At 41.3% G+C, this 18,265-nt stretch overlaps 1 protein-coding gene across 2 annotated transcripts in view; it reads right to left on the bottom strand.

The window, feature by feature from the left end:
- Positions 1-1,389: 1,389 nt before the first annotated feature.
- LOC125304046 (proprotein convertase subtilisin/kexin type 5) overlaps positions 1,390-18,265 on the bottom strand; it is a gene marked incomplete at its 3' end in the record, with an annotated part of 111,762 nt that continues 94,886 nt past the window's right edge. For both annotated transcript variants that reach the window (XM_048258103.1, XM_048258104.1), the window contains 5 exon segments: positions 1,390-1,615; positions 3,135-3,235; positions 3,871-4,076; positions 5,676-5,871; positions 6,269-6,514. In XM_048258103.1, the coding sequence (XP_048114060.1) occupies positions 1,390-1,615; positions 3,135-3,235; positions 3,871-4,076; positions 5,676-5,871; positions 6,269-6,514 (975 nt within the window).

Below are 18,265 nucleotides of genomic sequence, written 5' to 3'. Positions count from 1 at the left end.
TGTATTATTCCATATGAACTTAAATATCTTTTGCTCATTTTCTTTTAAAAAAGATTCACAAGGAGTTGGTAGTGCCTGCATGAGGTATGTGAACTGTGACACTATCAATGTATTAATCAAGGTTGTTTTACCATAAATTGTTAATTTATTGCCATACCATGGGGTTGCAGAATTTTAGACACTCTACTGAGCTTATTATTAAAATTAATTAATGCAATATTTCCTATGTTTTCTGGAATATAAATTCCTGTATAGAACCATCTGTCCATTTGATTGGTAGCTCACAAGGAAGAGTAAAATTTGTTTTCTTTAGTGGACCGAGTCTCATAATATTACATTTATCATAGTTAGGTTTTAGTCCAGACATTTTTGAAAAATTATTTAGATCTAATATTAAGTTTTGCAGAGATATACTATCAGAATTAATCATAAAAGTTGTATCGTCTGCATACATAGAAATTTTTGATTGTAAACTTTGTGTTTTTAAAGCAATAATATTATTATTACCTCTAACCTTATTTGCAAGAATCTCTATTGCTATAATAAATAGGTAAGGGGATTGCTTCACTCCTCTTTTAAGTATAATTGACTTTGACATATATCCGTTGGTCATTCTTTTACTTATTGAACCATTGTAGATCACTTTGATCCAGGCTATCAGGGTCTCCCCAAAATTAAAATAATTTAAACATTTGTATAAAAAGTCCCATTTTATTTTATCAAAGGCTTTTTCAAAATCTGCAACAAAAATTAATCCTGGCTTTTTTTTTATTATCATAATATTCTATTATTTCTAATACTTGTCTAATACTGTTGGAAATATTCCTTCCTTGTATGAAACCTGTTTGATCTTGATTTATTATATTTTGTATAACATTGATAACGTGTTTACAAACTGTTACAGTAAATAGCCTAGTGGCCTACTGTCATGAAGTTAATGGGATACTGTGCAGAGTTGGGAAGTTATGGTAGGCCAATTTGGTGTGAATACACACACACACAGGGGAAATTCTCTCTTGTTGTTGAGTAGCCTGATGGTACACACAGTGCGTATGGTCGTACACCTGCAGGTGCGCCTGCTGGCCCTCATATATCAATCAAGTGTAGGAACCAGCGCAGATCTGAACACAGGAATGCCTCAATGAGAGCCACTGTGCAGAGTTGGGAAGTTATGGTAGGCCAATTTGGTGTGAATACACACACACACAGGGGAAATTCTCTCTTGTTGTTGAGTAGCCTGATGGTACACACAGTGCGTATGGTCGTACACCTGCAGGTGCGCCTGCTGGCCCTCATATATCAATCAAGTGTAGGAACCAGCGCAGATCTGAACACAGGAATGCCTCAATGAGAGCCACTTTGAGCACACACACACATACACACCCATACCTGTGCCAGGGTCACACACACAGCAGGTCTCATGTTCCTGCTCCCCTTCCCTCTGCTCCTCCTCCTCCTCCCTGGCCGCATGCTGGCGCACAAGGTCCTGCGGGCAGCAGCGGACACAGCGGCCTTCCATGGCGTGGAGAGCGAAGCCGGCATGGCATGTCAGGCAGCTCTGAGGGCCGGCAGCCGAGCAGTGTCTGCAGGAGCCGTCACACAGCTCACACACCTCCTGGGTTGGACAAGAACAACACAAACTGTCAGTCTGCTGGATGACCGAGGGGTTTTTACACAGCTGCTCTGTCAAGAATGCTATGGTTATGGTATTTAGCTGACGCTTTTGTCCAAAGCAGCATACAAATAACAATAATACAACAGTTAAATTTAACAGTAAATAATTTAAAAAGTTGGTAAGACTACACCAAGGAGAACAGCAATAATAAACAACAATGTCAATTCAATCAATAGCCTAATGAAAATAAATAAATACTATAATACAAACCATAACGCATAACGCAGCGGGTTTGTTTGGTTTGTTTTGTATTTTTAGTGTATCTACAGTACATGTTCTTGTAAAGGAATTTGTGAATTGTGCCTGTGAAAAGCACTAATCATATATCGAAACGTCACCTATTACCGTCTGTCCCCTATTTCCGCCCTCTTACGTGTATATGTCACTTAATACTCATTTCTATACAAACCAAGACGGCGGATTCCTGAAGAAACGCAAGCACCCACACCATAAGTGTATCTAAATTAGCTAAATTACTAAAAATTACATTTTACAGTGAATCTGTATCTGTATCTGTAAACAGTGTTGTAAGGCTGCGTCTACAAATCCGCTTGGAGCACCAGTGGAATTTTGATTTTGCGACGAGAATTCTCGGTCTAACCATTGATGTGCCGTGTGAAATAGGGCACCCACCAGCCCAGCACCAAACTCCGAGCGTGGTAAACAAAATATATATATGGAAAAAAAAAACAACAGGTACACATCTAACTAGTGTAATGATACAAAACTAGGCATTGGTCAAGTCAAGATTTTGAAAGGATGATGAGTACACTGCAAAAAATAAAGTCTAACCAAGGGTTATTAAAATCAAAAAATCTATTTGGTATTGTTTAGTATGAAGGAAGAGACTTCCCTAGTGTTCTCTCTAAAGATCATTTTGACTTAATTTAAGAACACTTTGACTTATTTTAAGGAGTCTTATCAAGACAAATGTACTTGTTTGTGCTTGTTTTTAGGACAAATTTGCTTAACCCACTGGCAGACAAATTTGCTTGTTTTCAGGATGAGACGTCTTAAAATAAATACATTTATTTTTAAATACAGTCAAATGATTTTTACGAGAAAGCACTAGGTAAGTCTCTTTATACTGAAAACAATACCAACTAGATTTTTTTATCTTGAAAGATTAATAAGACTTGGTTAGATGTTATTAGAAAAGCAATTTTTGCAGTGTAAGTATGACAAGGGTGGAATATGATGGTTACGCTGGATGTCGCATGCTTCAGTATCCCATCCTGATCCCGGGACCCCCGGGATTGATTCCGAGTCAGTGTCATTTCTCATTCCTACCCCCATATCTCTGTCTCCTACTCACTCACTGATAGTCGAAACCCACTGAAGACGAAAGCCCCAAAAATATACATTTAAAAAACATCCGTAATTGTAACCAAGCCTGGAGGGATCCAGGAGGGTACTGTCTGTGCACATGTGCTTGGACCTCTAGTGACCACCAACTCACACTCAGGGATAAGTAACGACTCTCTTCACAGCGGGGGTAGCACACACCCTTCTGCAGAATACTGCCCCAGTCACATGTCACACAGCTCTGAGGGTTGGAATCTGAAAACACACACGCACACACAATCAAATATGAAATGCACTCACAGATAATAAAAAAAAACATTCACAAATCAAATATGAGCACATACAGACAAACACAAACACACACTCAAACTCAAGCACACATACACACGAGTGAAGACATTCAAATACACACACACTTCATTAGGCTTCTGCTCCACATGTGTCACTCCAGGTGTAGGTGCATGTCAGGTCTGTTTGGAGGCTGGGAGAGATAATCCAAACATCCTGACTGCCCACAATGGGAGTGTAACAAGTATCAGACCATTTTAGAATTGGAGCACAAGCATCCTGCTGCCTTGCCCTCAAACAGGATCAGTGTGAGGACTTTAACCCTTCAACTCTATGTGTCTGCTATGAGTTGCTAAACCAACACTATCCAAATGAAAAGGGCAGTCCACATTTGTAATTCGGAAAATGTCTTTCCTCAGTAGCACAGAAGAGAGAGAGGTGTGATTTCATTGGCTCAAGTTGAACTCAAGCACTAACAAGCTTTCTCTATCACAGACTCCATCTTCACATAAAAAAAATCAGTGTGTGTTTTTTGTCGACATTATTCATGTCCGACATTATTCATTATTCGTCTGTTTTGTGGCCCTTTGAGAACCGATCACCTGTGCAGCTCTGACAGCTGGTGTGACACTGGGTGCAGCGCTGTCCTGTCTGGTAGAACCGCTGTGGGCAGTGTTCCACACAGAGCCGGGTTCCGTGAAGTTCTAGCAGTGGCGCGGGACAGGCCTGGCAGGACTCAGGTCCAGGACCAGAACACTGATCGCAGGAACGGTGGCATTTTTCACAGCGGTCCCCATCTGCATAGAACCTGGGAGAAGGGAACCAAAATCTCTTCACTATTGTATTTCTATCACTTAACTGTTACATATTCATTATTCTCATCTATCTATCTGTATGGGTGCCCATTTGGCCAGAAAAAAACACGCAGAGTCTACTGACTCATCTGAAAGAACAAAAGAACTAGTCACTGTATCCTCATTTTACAATCAATGTTGAGAGTTGTTGAAGGGGAACACATGTTCACACATGTTCAAAGACAATGTGTTCCTGTCTGAAAGTAACCTAACCAATGGATTAGGTGTTCCCACACTGTTTCCATGTTCCATGTAAATGTTCTCTCAATGGTGGCAATGTGTCAGTGTTGTATGCAGTGTTGCCAACTATTTCAAATGGAAAGTACCTAAAGCCAGCTCCAAAAGTCGCTAAATGTTGCTAGATGACGTCACACACTAATTTGCATATCAATTACGTCACCAGGTCGTGACCCCACCCAAAAAAAAACGGTGATGGCCCTTTAATTCCCCTTTACACCTGTTTGCTTTTCTCCTAGGCCTACTGAAATAGGCAACTTTAAGAGCCTAATTTAAATATATTTAATTTAACATACTTGTACATTAGGGTAATTGATACACTTTACACTTATGTACATCTTGTCATAGTAGGCCTATACACCAGAATGAGCATTAAGTGGTTGAAAATAATTTCCAACCTATTCCCAACTGTTGCATTTGCTTTGCATAGCTTGAAGTCTGATTATAACTTCACCATAGGCTACACACAATTTAACTTTACAACAATGGCTATATTTTGGATTTATTTAGTTAATGTCACTCAGACAGACCGACATAATTTTTTTCCCCTCAGCCGACAGTCTGTCCTGCATTGACAACATTGAGGCGACATAGCCTAAACGAATGCTTTAGGTTTTTCTAACTTGTATGCTCGATTTTGAACTATCTGGTTGTGAATGAAGTTGTAGCCTACTTTCCTTGTTGAACGGTGCTAGAAAGCGTGTCCCTGTTTCCCTGTCATCATGTCATTGCTCTCGTCTCGTTGACTCTGGTTGTAATCTCACCCGAAGTTGCTGCACCTTCCTGAGCTGTTAGATCTATAGAACATCTACTTCCATGGATAACATGGGCTGATACTACATAGGTCAGTCATTACTTGAATAATCATGGGGCTACGCTTTGGGCGAACTCGATGTAGGCTAATTCACAAACGAAATAGGCATGAGACTCTTACACAGCACAGCCGAACTCACTGCTCACTCATAAGAGTAAAAAGGGACGTTACATGCCATCACATCAGAGTCTCAAAAAGTCTCCAAGAACGGCAGAAAAAGTAGCTAGATTTGTCGCTAGTCGCTTTTTACAAAAAAAGTCGCTTGGGGGGTCTGAAATCTCTCTAAATATGGCGACAAAGTCGCTGGCAACACTGGTTGTATGTTGTGCATTGTATGTATGTGACTGTGACTACAAATTTCCTGTTTAACGACATTTCCCATCTATCTATGTAAGTATCACATATCACATCACATATCACATGCATTGTGAAACTGCCGTTGCCGTGGGCAACGTGTGACAGTACTCAGGTGGCTCTTTGATTCCAACCCTTCCTGTCTTACCCCGTAGGGCAGTGGGAGACGCAGAGGTGCAGCAGTCGGAGGTAGCCCCGAGAGCAGGAGGTGCAGTCTTTGGGTGAGGCCCCGGAGCAGGTGGCGCAAACATGGTCGCAGGTGGAGCAGAAGCCGAGATCCATGCCGTCAGCCTCCTCACTGGCAGCGTAGCTGCCCGCTGGGCACTCACTTACACACAAGCCCTCTGCGGGCACAAGGGCACATGTGAACACACACACACACACACACACACACACACACACACACACACAACCGCACACCACAAAGAACACATAGTGCACATGCTGTACAATATCACAGACATTCCCCATAACTGGTTAGATCAGTGGGGCATTCCACATCACATTTCATGGTGCCATGGTTTCATGGTTTTCTCAGACATGAACTAAAGGATGTCTGTATGGTGACAACCTGCTGTTCTCAAGCATTCTCTGAATTGGAAATGTCAAAAGAGGCAAATACTTAAATTTGATTTCACACTTAACTTATGCAGTATATATGCCAGAACTAAATCAAGCTGAAAATGAATACACAAAAAAACTAGTAGTGGTGGGCCGTGTACAGCTGCGAGTGAGTCTTACTGTGGAGGTATCTGGGCAGGGCACAGGTCAGGCAGTCAGCAGGTCCCGGCCCCTCGCAAGACTGGCATTGTCGTTGGCATGCCTGGCAGGTGAAGCGGTTGGCATGCAGGAAGGTCCTGGGCGGGCAGCCTGAGTCACCGGTCACTCCGCACATCAAAGTGTTGGGGTCGAGGGCCAGGCCCTTGCCACACTGTGTGCAGAGGTTGGGCTCAGGTCCTGTACACCGTGCACAGGTCTGGTGGCATTCTGACGCCAACACCATTACGGTAACAAGGGAAAACAGAACACACCATAAGCAAACAGTCTTTGACTGGTATTCAGCTTATCACACAGCTAGAGAAAGACAAAGCCAGTTGTTTACACAGAGCGGCACAAGTATTACATATGGGAACATATGGGAGCTATCCACAGATTAAAGTCATTAAATCACTCCCTCATGTTGACTGTCATCGTTTTCGTCAGAGTCATAAGAGGGTGGTGTGCTGCTTTGTGTTTGACTTAGAACCCTAGACTGTTTTAAGGGCATTTTCAGTACCTTTAGTTAGAAGCATTTATCCTGGTCATCATGGGCGTAGGTTTAGGGTGGGACGCTAGTGACTAGTCCCAATCAAAATTTTGAGATGACAAAATTGTCCCCACCAATAGTTTAGCAAACACTTTGTGCTATTTGGCCTATGCCTACGGCCAGGACGACAGTAAAAGAAACACTGTCATTTGATTGGCTGAAACCGAAGGGGGTTTATCTGACACACACAACAGCGTCAAAGCATAGCCTAGGCCTACTTTGACACTGTCAGAAAAGCGAGCGAGTGTGTGCTAAATTATCAGGGATGTCTACCAATACATAACCCAAAAAAAGCCCAGTGTAAAACATTGTTTCTATTTGACATTGTTACAATATTCCCTTTGCGATTGTTTCTATTGTAACATTGTTACAATATTCCCTTTGCCCTTCAGCATGCACATTTTGCCCCTTTTTGTGCTTTGTATATCAGCTATGCCACCAAAGTAGAAAAGGAACATTCAAAGCTTTTTCATTATGCAGAGTCTAATAGGCAAAGTAACTACAGACTGTGGTAACTGGTGACAAGGCTTTCAAATTCGGATTTTACTAAGGAAAATAGCATTAACTGTTAGGATATTACCCAGGACATTGTTATAGCTAAACCTAGCTTCTGTAATCTTTCAACCAAGGTTAGGAGTCATGTTGAATAGGGGTGTGCCGCACAGACAGTGGCATATAGCACAGAATAGAAGTCACCATGTCACTGACTGTTAATTGGGCTACCAATCTTGCAGTCACAATAAACAATGGATCTGAGACATTTTCCTGTTCCTATAGTCTGTTTATGTAGGCTAATGTATTTGTGAACGTATAGCCTGCACAGTGCAAAGAAATCAAAGATAAACTATGGTGAATTTCATACACTTACATATCTCCTTTTATGATCTCATTCAGGAAAGATTTTTTCTTTGACTTGTTTTTTGAGCATTTATTTTATCTAATGACATAGCAAACATGATGAATTGATTCCACATATCCTTGCACTATGCAAAACTATTTTCCACTAGCCTAAAACCGTGAGTCTGAAAGCTAATTGCTTTCACGTTCTCCTTAGAGTGACAGGCACACAATTATACTTGCACAACACAAATGTGATGATATTTGTAGAAAACAAGTGTAGAGTATTAATTTAAATATCAATATGATGTATTCAAATTGCCAAAAATGTTTAGGTATTAGTAATTATGCATATCATAAAATGGTATAAATAATTGACAATGTACAGTATATAAATATGAAATAGAAACCTATGACAACCATCACTTTCTGTGTGTGTGTGTGTGTGTTTGTTTGTGTGGAGGGTAAATCGAATTCTATGATTGCCACTGATGTGAATGATCACACAATATTCAATATTACTGATGGCATCAAGGTGGCGGGGGCCCCCAAACCAAATCAAGTTTTAAAAAATCGCAAAGGTATCGAAATCGAGATTCTTCACTTGGTATTGGTATTGAAACAATAATGTTGGTATCGTGACAGCAGGAGTTGGGGATGTGTCCCCACCAAAGCTGAGACCAAACCTACGCCCTTGCTGGTCATTGTAAGTGCCATACACACATGCTATATTGTTTGTTTGTTTTTCAGTAGAGGCTACCCAGATCTGCCACAATTTCATGTATTAATACTTGCACTGATTTAATTTTTAAATAATACAAAGACAAAAAGCACATTATTATATGCCTTGGAGCCTATAGCAGTAGAGGAGTACTGCAAGGTAAGGGAGGTCAACCACTACCCATGTGGGTTCCTGATCCACCCTGAGGCACCATGGATGGGGTCAACACCTGATGGGATAGTGTATGATCCTGTGGGGCAGCCAGTGTTTGGCCTATTAGAAATTAAATAACTAAACGTAGCTAGCTATGTGGACTGCCCTTACATTATGATAAAGGATGGGACACAAACACTGAGACAATCCCATCCTTATTACTGGCAGGTCAGGGGACAAATGTTGGTTTCTGGGTGTGACTGGTGTGACTTTGTGGTTTACACAGCAGATGACATGTTTATCAAGAGAATTCCCCGCGACAGGGAAGTCATACAAACCATTAAAGAAAAAGTTGACTGTTTCTTTTTTTATTTCTACCTCAATGCCTTTTTGGCAAACTAATGAATTGATTGCAGTGTAAATGTTTTTGAAGCTACTGTGTAGGAAATAAATTTCAACCTCATCAGTGAAATGTTGCTGCATTGTGTTTTTGTTTGTGATGTAATGTTTAGGTAGCCTAGAAATCTAGACGCGCCCCTAGCGGGCTAGTCTAGCAACTCTCCGTTGGCTTATGAGCTCCAGAAATCGAAACTTAATCAGGGCATTGAAATCGAGTATAGAGTCGTTTGGTGGGCTTAACATAATGATTGATGGCAGAGTTGCAACGGTTTGGCTTGAATTCCTGCTACTTGAAAACAAATATCTATTAAGGTCCTATTGCGTGCAGAGGGAATTTGAAAGACAACTGATTATCCCGCCCCTCGGACTGAGCACTGCGAACGGTGAGTGCCCAGACCCTACATTTTAATGTGGGTCTGGCTCGCCAGGCTAATGTTTAGGGTCAATGAGTAATAAATTACTTGGATCTAAGCATTTCAGTGTTGTGTATGGCTTAAGTTTTAAAAGGTAAGAGACAGTAATTAAAAATGAGACCAAACAAAAGCAGATTGACCAAAGAAGTATTTTAACAAGGTAGCAAAAGGCCTAAAGTATATACAAACATAAACATTCTGCTGACCGTGGACTGATAGATACTGTACAAAGACACTGCCCCCCACATACACAGCACATTGTCTTCAGGATCTTCTCCAACACACATCCTCTACATACTTACAGCACACTGCCCCCACCTACCCACACACACACACTACACACACACACACACAGTGCTCTGCTCCGCCCACACACACATCTTCACTGTCATCACTCACATACATGACATACAGTACTCTTGCTTGCAATAGTAAGTCCCTGACCCCCCCCCAACACACACACTTACATCATCACTGTCATCACTTCACATACATACAGCACACTGCTTGCTACAGTAAGCCTCCTCTACATACTTGGTGCACACTGCCCCCACATACACAGCACATTGTCTTCTTGTGGATCTTCTCCAACACACATCCTCTACATACTTACAGCACACTGCCCCCCCACCTACCCACTACACACACACACACACAGTCACTGCCCCTCCCCCTCCCTCCCACACACACATCTTCACTGTCATCACTACATACATTACATACAGTACTCTGCTTGCAATAGTAAGTCCCTGCCCCCCAATACACAGCACATTGTCTCATGAGGAAGCTTCTCCAACACACATATTGCACACTGCCCTCTCCCCACATACACAGCACACTATCCCATCTCCCCTGTCATCCCCCAACACACACACCAAGACCCTGGCAGTTGGGTTAGCCCCTTGAGCCGTGGATCTGCCCAAGGTTTCTTCCTTGGTAAGGGAGTTTTTCCTTGCCCCTGTTGCCTTGGGTGCTGCTTGTTGGTGCCCCCCACCCAATCCCAATCCTCCCCACCTTTTTATGCAGCCCTTGCCACTTAATCTACTAAACCCCTCTTCTACTGCACTTTTTACCCCCATTAATGCACAAATAGGCTGACACCAGACATAATTTCACTGCATTTCTTACTTCCAGTAACTATATGCATGTGACAATAAACTTCCTTGTATCCTTGTATCCTTGTATCCTCTCTCTCTCTACAAAATCTCTTCCTCTGAGATGCACGCGCTATAGACTATAATTTAGGCTACCCGGCATTTCAAAGGTGACTCTCTAATCAACTTTTTTAGCTCTTAAACACGAAAAATACACTGTTCAACGGAGCTGTTGTGTGTGAGGTGTCTGTTTGTTGTGTGTGAGGCGCACTCTTGGACTCCTTGAAACCTTTCGGTTGAAGTTATTGTGCGTAGGCTATTTTAGAATCCAATCCTGTTGCCCCTGTTATTTATCAATGTAGCCTTTTATTGTTTTTTGCCATGAATCATCTGAGCTGTGATGAAATCGAGTGTTGTTTAAAGTTGGGATTACTGTAGGCCTAGGCTATACTGCCCATATTGGAATAAAAAAATAAAGGCCCACCCTAGGCCTACTTCGCAATAGTCCACTCCGTTGTAAAATCCTGGCTATGCCACTTGTGTCGGAATGGCAGGACGTTTTAAAAAAGGTCAAGTGTCGCTACTCCGACAATGGAAAAAAAATTGTCGCAGTAGTGGGACGCTTGAAAATTAATGTTAATGCCGCCACTTCGATAATTAGACGCCAGTGTATAAGTAGCGGCATGTCGGAATAGCTGCATGTAACCGGTTCACGGATGTCTTTAGTTTTGAAGTGCCGGCTAACGCCTCACCGGTTACAAGTGCCGGTGAGGCATTACACTGAATTTGTCCCTGCGGATAGTGACAATCCACTCCTCATCGGCAGGAAAAGTAAAAAAGCTAAGTAACACCCCCAATTATCACCACTTTTGTTCAGAAATTCTAAAACAACAATGTTTTTTAACACTTCAAAATAACATTTGCTAAATGAACCTTACATTTTTCAGTAGCCATAGTTGTGTAGATTTGAACAAAATCTGGTTTGGTTCTTAACGGGAGCATTTACTGCCTGAAATATCTGATTTTGTCTACCACGCTCGGAGTTATAGTGCTGGCCTGATCGGTCGCCTACTGTATTTACGACGTTTCAACGGCACATGAACGGTTAGACCGAGAATTCTCGTCATGAAATTAAAATTCCACTGGAGCTCCAAGCGGTTGTGTACATGCAGCCTTACAACACTGTTTACAGCTCTTCAAGTCACGGTAAAATGTCATTTTTGGTACATAGCTCATTTAAATACACCTATGGTGTGGGTGGTTGCGTTTCTTTAGGAGTCCGTCGTCTTGGTTTGTATAGAAATGGATATTAAGTGACACATACACGCAAGACGGCGAAAATACGGGACCGACGGTAATAGGGGGAGTTCCGATACAGTATTGTACTTTGCAGATGCCTGGCACTGTGGTACACAGCAGTGTTCGGCAGTTGTACCAGACACTTTCTGGTATTTAAACGTTGACTTTTTCATGTCTTGTCAACTAACATTAGCGTAGCAGCTACCTACCAAAACAAGTAGACGCCTATGCTACGGGAAGCAATCGCGGTGGCTGACATTTCAGCGGAAGGACGTCACAATAGCCTTTGGCATAAAGTGAATTCTTACATTTTGAAATACATCCCACCACAGCAAGCTGCCAGCTGGACATGACTTACATGTATGTGTAGGACAGACTGTCCTGAATCTGGCAATATAAGAACCATTTTGGAGGGCGCTGAACAATTTACATATGTGGTGTGCGCCTTACAGAAATAAATGCCATATTTTTTATTTAGTGATGAAAAATTACCTTTCTGCGCTCCATATCTGTGACACGAACTAATCTGACCTGACTTGACCTGAGTTTGCGTGTTAGCCTGTGTGTGCCCTCATGATGATTCTCTACAACAACTTTTTACTGCATTGCCATGAACAAAGTAAAGGCAAAAAGGTGTTTCTTTGTCGAACAAATTGGGATGCAATGTGAGCCTTGAATGGGATGCCATGCCGGAATTTGCTAGGATCTCAAAACCGGATTATGAACATGCTTTGCAGAGAAACACATGATAAGAGTTGGATTATGAAAATGCTTTGCACGCAAAAACGTGGGGTAAGTCGGCTATATGAAGTTATTATTTTGCTGTCACATCGCCTGTTTGATAACCCAGAAGGATGTACTTGGTATCAAATGATAGCTCTGTGTCTCCTCTTTCATCTGACGTGGCATATCTATCCAATCACAGGTTCGCGAGTAATTCAAACGAGAGTAATGGGTGTGCAACGTTGGTTTTTGTACATGACTTTATTATTTTGCAGTCAATTCTTCTGTTTTTATAACCCAGAAGGATCGATATACTTGGTACCAATAGATAGCTCTGTGTCTCCTCTTTCATCTGATATGCTTGCCATATCTATGCGATCACAGGTTCGCAAGTAATTTGAACGAGAGTAATGGGTGTGCAGGTCAACGCAGAGAAGTATAGACTGTAAATATGATAACAGACAAGTTATCATATTTACATATTTACAACAGACAAGTGCGTAGTCTCATTGGAAAGGCCGACTTCTGCTCTGTCACACATTAAAGGTTTCATCTCGTTGTGATGAACAGTTCTGGACAGGGCTCCAGAGTGCGACCAATTTGGTCGCATATGCGACCTAATTTTTCAAAAGTACGACTAAAAATCAGAGAACGACCCGGTCTGCACCAGCCATTCGAGAGAGGAAAAAGTGTCCGCATTGAAACTCTACCTTTGGTTCAATAACAGACACATATTTGGCCAATATCGTGGTTTAAACAAATCACAGATAGTGAAGGGTGGGACCTCCCCTCTGATTGGCCGTGGCCCAGTGCCTGTGTGTAAATTTGAAAATGCATGTGCTGCAGAGAGAGAGAGAGAGAGAGAGAGAGAGCTAGAGCAGTACTGTCAGTCCTGGGCCCTGGCAGTAAACCCAATAAAGACCAAAATTATGATTTAAAAAAAAAAAAACCCAGATGTCAGGAAAATAGATACACGTTCACCCTAGGCAGCACCGCCCTAGAACACACAATGCAGTATACCTACCTTTGTCTAATCATTACTGCATCAGGGAGTTTCAGCATGGCAGTGAATGCACTAAAAGCAAAAGCCTGCAGGGCACTCTACGGCATAAAAAGAAAATTTCACAAAATAAACATCTACAATCTGGTGCAAAATATTTGACAGTATAATCCAGCCTATTGCGCTATATGGAAGTGAGGTTTGGGGTCCACTCAGTATGCACAACTACACGAAGTGGGACAAGCATCCAACCGAAGCCCTACATGCAGAATTCTGCCGTTCAATGCTTAAAGTTCAATCTAAAACACCCAATAATGCATGTAGGGCAGAATTAGGCCGTTTCCCATTGGCTTTACCAATACAGAAAAGAATCTTGAAATTCTGGATGCACCTGAATAGCAGTCCGGAGAACTCCCTCCATTTTGAGGCACTAAAACCCCAGGAGATGAACCCTGAAAAGAGTCCTCTTAGCCAGCTGGTACTGAAGCTAACTAACTCAATAACAACAACTAATACACATCAAGCTCAGTCCAGGTCTATTTCCCAAACATCAATTAGAGTCAATGAAATATAGTATAAGTATATATACATTTTGATCCCGTGAGGGAAATTTGGTCTCTGCATTTAACCCAATCGGTGAATTAGTGAAACACAAACAGCACACAGTGAACACACAGTGAGGTGAAGCGCACACTAATCCCGGCGCAGTAAGCTGCCTGCTTCAACGGCGGAGCTCGGGGAGCAGTGAGGGGTTAGGTGCCTTGCTCAAGGGCACTTCAGCCGCAGCCCACTGGTCGGGGCTCGAACCGGCAACACTCCGGTTACAAGTCCAGAGTGCTAACCAGTGGGCCACAGCTGCCCACAATAAATAATGAATCAAGCAAAAGAAGAATATTTAGAAATAGTTGTGTAAACTCATTCTGATGGCATCAATCAATTTTATCCGGTATTTGGTGCAAACCGAATATCGCTGCTACATTTAAAGCCCGAATCATTGTGTACGGTGAATTGAATGGACACATTTAGATTGAGCATGGCAAGTCATTGCAATAGCCTATAATAATAGGCCTACTGTACCATTTAGTTACTGCATTAACCATAGTGATGTTCTTATTGAAAATTTTAAAATACTAAAATTAAAAAGTAAATTGCATTGTGTTAATTCATCTTGAGATGTTTTAAGTTTAAATTTCAGTTCAGTGAAGCACTTAAAGCACCAACACTTCATTAAGTTACTTTTCTTGTAGAATTGTAAATCATAAGTCATAGGACAACCTATTGAGAGAAAGTGGAATAGAACATTATTCATTGTCCAATATTCCAATTTATGGTTTAACTCATTTCACCCCATCGGTCACAATTGTGACCGAAACAAATATGTACTTATAAGCCTCTAAAACTGTAACTGGGGAATATCTCAATACTCTTTCAGTAAATATTGAAACAATAGAGTGTTTCAATGAAATGTGTGCAGTGTCAAATGTTTTGAGTAAATTGTCACATGACCAGAGCTGTTTACTTCCTGGTTGCACCTTGAGAAGAGGATGACGGCCTCACAGCTCCCAAATAAAAGGTTTTTAAAGTATGTTAAAATAAACATAGGACAAATATTTGTTGTACACACATATTCTCACACAAACACACACATGCACACACACACACACACATACAAATATTCACACACACAGACATACACACACACTCACACACACAGATACACACACACACACATACACACGGACATATATGAGGGGCCGTCTAGGCCTTAATTCATACTTGGTCTTACACACACTATCATAATCTTTCACATACACCACTATACTCATGCACACTCACTATTATAGTCATTTTACATGTATGTATGAGAGGGTATAGTCGTGTATGTGAGAGAGTATAGTAGTGAATGTGAGAGAGTATAGTAGTGTACTGTATGTGAGAGAGTAAAGTGTATAGTAGTGTATGTGAGAGAGTATAGTAGTGTATGTGAGAGAGTTTAGTAGTATATGTGAGAGAATATAATAGTGTATGTGAGAGACTATAGTAGTGTATGAGAGTGACTATAGTAGTGTATATGAGAGAGTATAGTCGTATATGTGAGAGATTATAGTAGTGTAGCCTATGTGAGAGAGTATAGTAGTGTATGTGAGAGAGTTTGGTAGTGTATGTGAGAGAGTATAGTAGTGTATGTGAGAGAGAGTTTAGTAGTGTATGCGAGAGAGTATACTAGTGTATGCGAGAGAGTTTAGTAGTGTATGCGAGAGAGTTTAGTAGTGTATGCGAGAAGGTATAGTAGTGAATGCAAGAGAGTATAGTAGTGAATGTGAGAGAGTATAGTGGTGTATGCAAGAGAGTATAGTAGTATATGTGAGAGAGTATAGTGGTGTGTGTGAGAGAGTTTGCATGAAACGGAAGGAGTTTGATTTCTCAGTTCCTGATTGGTTTGTCAATGTCACTTCTCTCTAGCTAGCCAATTAAAATCAAGGAAGGGGCGGGACCTACATTGTCAACAATGTTCGTGTAGACCTAGTGGTCGAGGAAAAAATCAGCCAACTCCTATGTGACTAAATATTACTACTGCAAACCGAATGCAAATTAGGCTACAAAGACATGAGGGGTGCCTATTATATTGTAATTGCCTAGGCTACCAGCTCCTTTTGTCTGGCGAAGTCATATTTTAGTGAACTGAGATCTAAAAGATTGCTGCCATTGCAGTTAGCTAGTTAGCTAGCATTACAGCAAAAAAAAGTCCTGAAAAATTGCTGCGGGACCTAGCGTTTACACTGTCAACACAGTTCGTATAACGTTAACGTTAGTGGTGGAGGAAAAAATCAGCCAAGTCCTATGTGACTAAATATTAAACTACTACTGCAAACCGAATGCAAATTACAAAGACACAAGGGGTGACGTATTTTATTGTAATGCCAGCTCCTTTTGTCTGGCGAAGTCATATTTTAGTGAACTGAGTCCTGAAAGATGGCCATTTCAGTTAGCTAGTTAGTTAGCATTAAGCCAGGCAGCAACGACATGCTGCTGGTAGATAGTTTGGTAACCTACTGTAGCAACAATAAACACTTGACCCGCAGCACTCTGAAAGGAGCGCTGTCCGGAGCTCTGTTCTAGAATCTTTGGCTGTCAGTGCAAAAATAGCGATGTGGACACCGGCTCACAGGTTACTGGCAACAGCCAGGGGGTCAAGAGCGTGCAGATTAGCTTCGGCATGTTAGCATACGCCATTTTCAAGTATGGCGCCGCATGGAGCATTTGGAACCAGCTCCCAAGGGGGCAGGCGAATTCCCGGAAGTAGACCCAGAGGAAAGAAAATGTTAAAATGAGAGCTCCTCTCTTTCTCAATTGTTTCTCCTAGACAATAATGAGATCGCAGTGATATAAAAATGAGATTATTGCTTTTGTCTCCGCTTCTCAGGTTTGTCTCTGGAGCAAAAAGAGTTAAGTTATCTCAGTGTAGACTCCCTTTAATATACAAATGAGATCTCATCAATATTTTAAATAATGCTCAGTGTTGTCTAATTTATACATCTCATATTTTACTCAGGCTGATCCACCAGAGAGCTCTCTCTGTAAACTCATGCAATTCTCATTTCAGATCTTTTCGGTAAATCTCAGATTAGGCTCCATCAGTTCTGTAAAAGAGATCTCTTCACAAGCTTGAACCGTTCTCATTCTAGTCATCTCAGTTTAGTCCTTTTTGATTTACAAAAGAGATCTCAGCAAAGGCTTATACAATACTCAGACTTGCTCAATTTATATATCTCATATTTTACTCAGGCTTATCCATCAGAGAGCTCTCTAAGTGAACTAATGTAATGCTCATCCAGACCTATTTGTTTTATAAATTAGTCTGATCTGTAAGAGCTCTAGCTGTTGTACAACAATTCTCAAATGATTTTCATTGGCTTATTTGTTTTAATTGCACATATTTTCAAGTTCACATTTGCAAACAGTAGGCCTAACCATGTGATGTGACCACCACACATGACGATGCTCTGACAGACCTCTGAAGTTTGCCTACAAAAAGCTACCATCTATGCCCATATAAGGAGATCACCTTTTAAATTCTCGCCAAGAGGGAGGCGATTTAAATCGAGACGCAGACGTTTTCCTGAACGCACTTTTGTCTTCAACCTTCGAAAGTAGATATTATAATCAATGGTGCGCGGAAGAAGGCACAATTTGATTTTTGCTACTCCCAGAGCTAACTTTGCGACTTGTTAGCAAGTTAGAGAAATCAAGTTAGACTCAGAGGTCTATGATGGTCGGACGTGACAAACTCGGCGTGCAGAAGACTCCTACCAGAAAATGCAGTCTAGATTTTGCTTCCAGTGAAACCAAGTGAAACGGTGTGTGGGTATGAAGGATTGTGCAGAACTTGCCACCACTAAAAACTCAGAGAAGGTACATTAACATTTTGGTAATTTGCTAACGTTCTTGCATATTTTTAGACTCAATATATCATTGAACAACCTGGACAAGCAGCACATAAAGTTAGCTAGCTAGTTAATGTTAGCTACTTGTAAGTTACATCACTGGCTGTGCCGCTTGTATATAAAACTAACGTTAGACAATTTAACGTTGCTAGCTTACTTTGCCTTATACAGCTTTAGTCTGTATGTTTTGAATGGTGTTAAGCCATGCTGTAGCCAAAATGCACGGAATTTTAAAATGTCTTTGGGATGTCAGTCAAGATGACGAAGCTAACGTTATTGCCACTGGTTTAAACTGGTTCCAGCTCAATTCCACTGAAAAGAGGCCGGCAGCTTCTTAAAAAATTGGAA

The sequence above is a fragment of the Alosa alosa genome, chromosome 11 (assembly GCF_017589495.1).
Source record: "Alosa alosa isolate M-15738 ecotype Scorff River chromosome 11, AALO_Geno_1.1, whole genome shotgun sequence".
Taxonomy (NCBI): domain Eukaryota; kingdom Metazoa; phylum Chordata; class Actinopteri; order Clupeiformes; family Clupeidae; genus Alosa; species Alosa alosa.
Note: the sequence above shows the minus strand (reverse complement) of the source record. Positions and strands in the feature narration are given on the sequence as shown.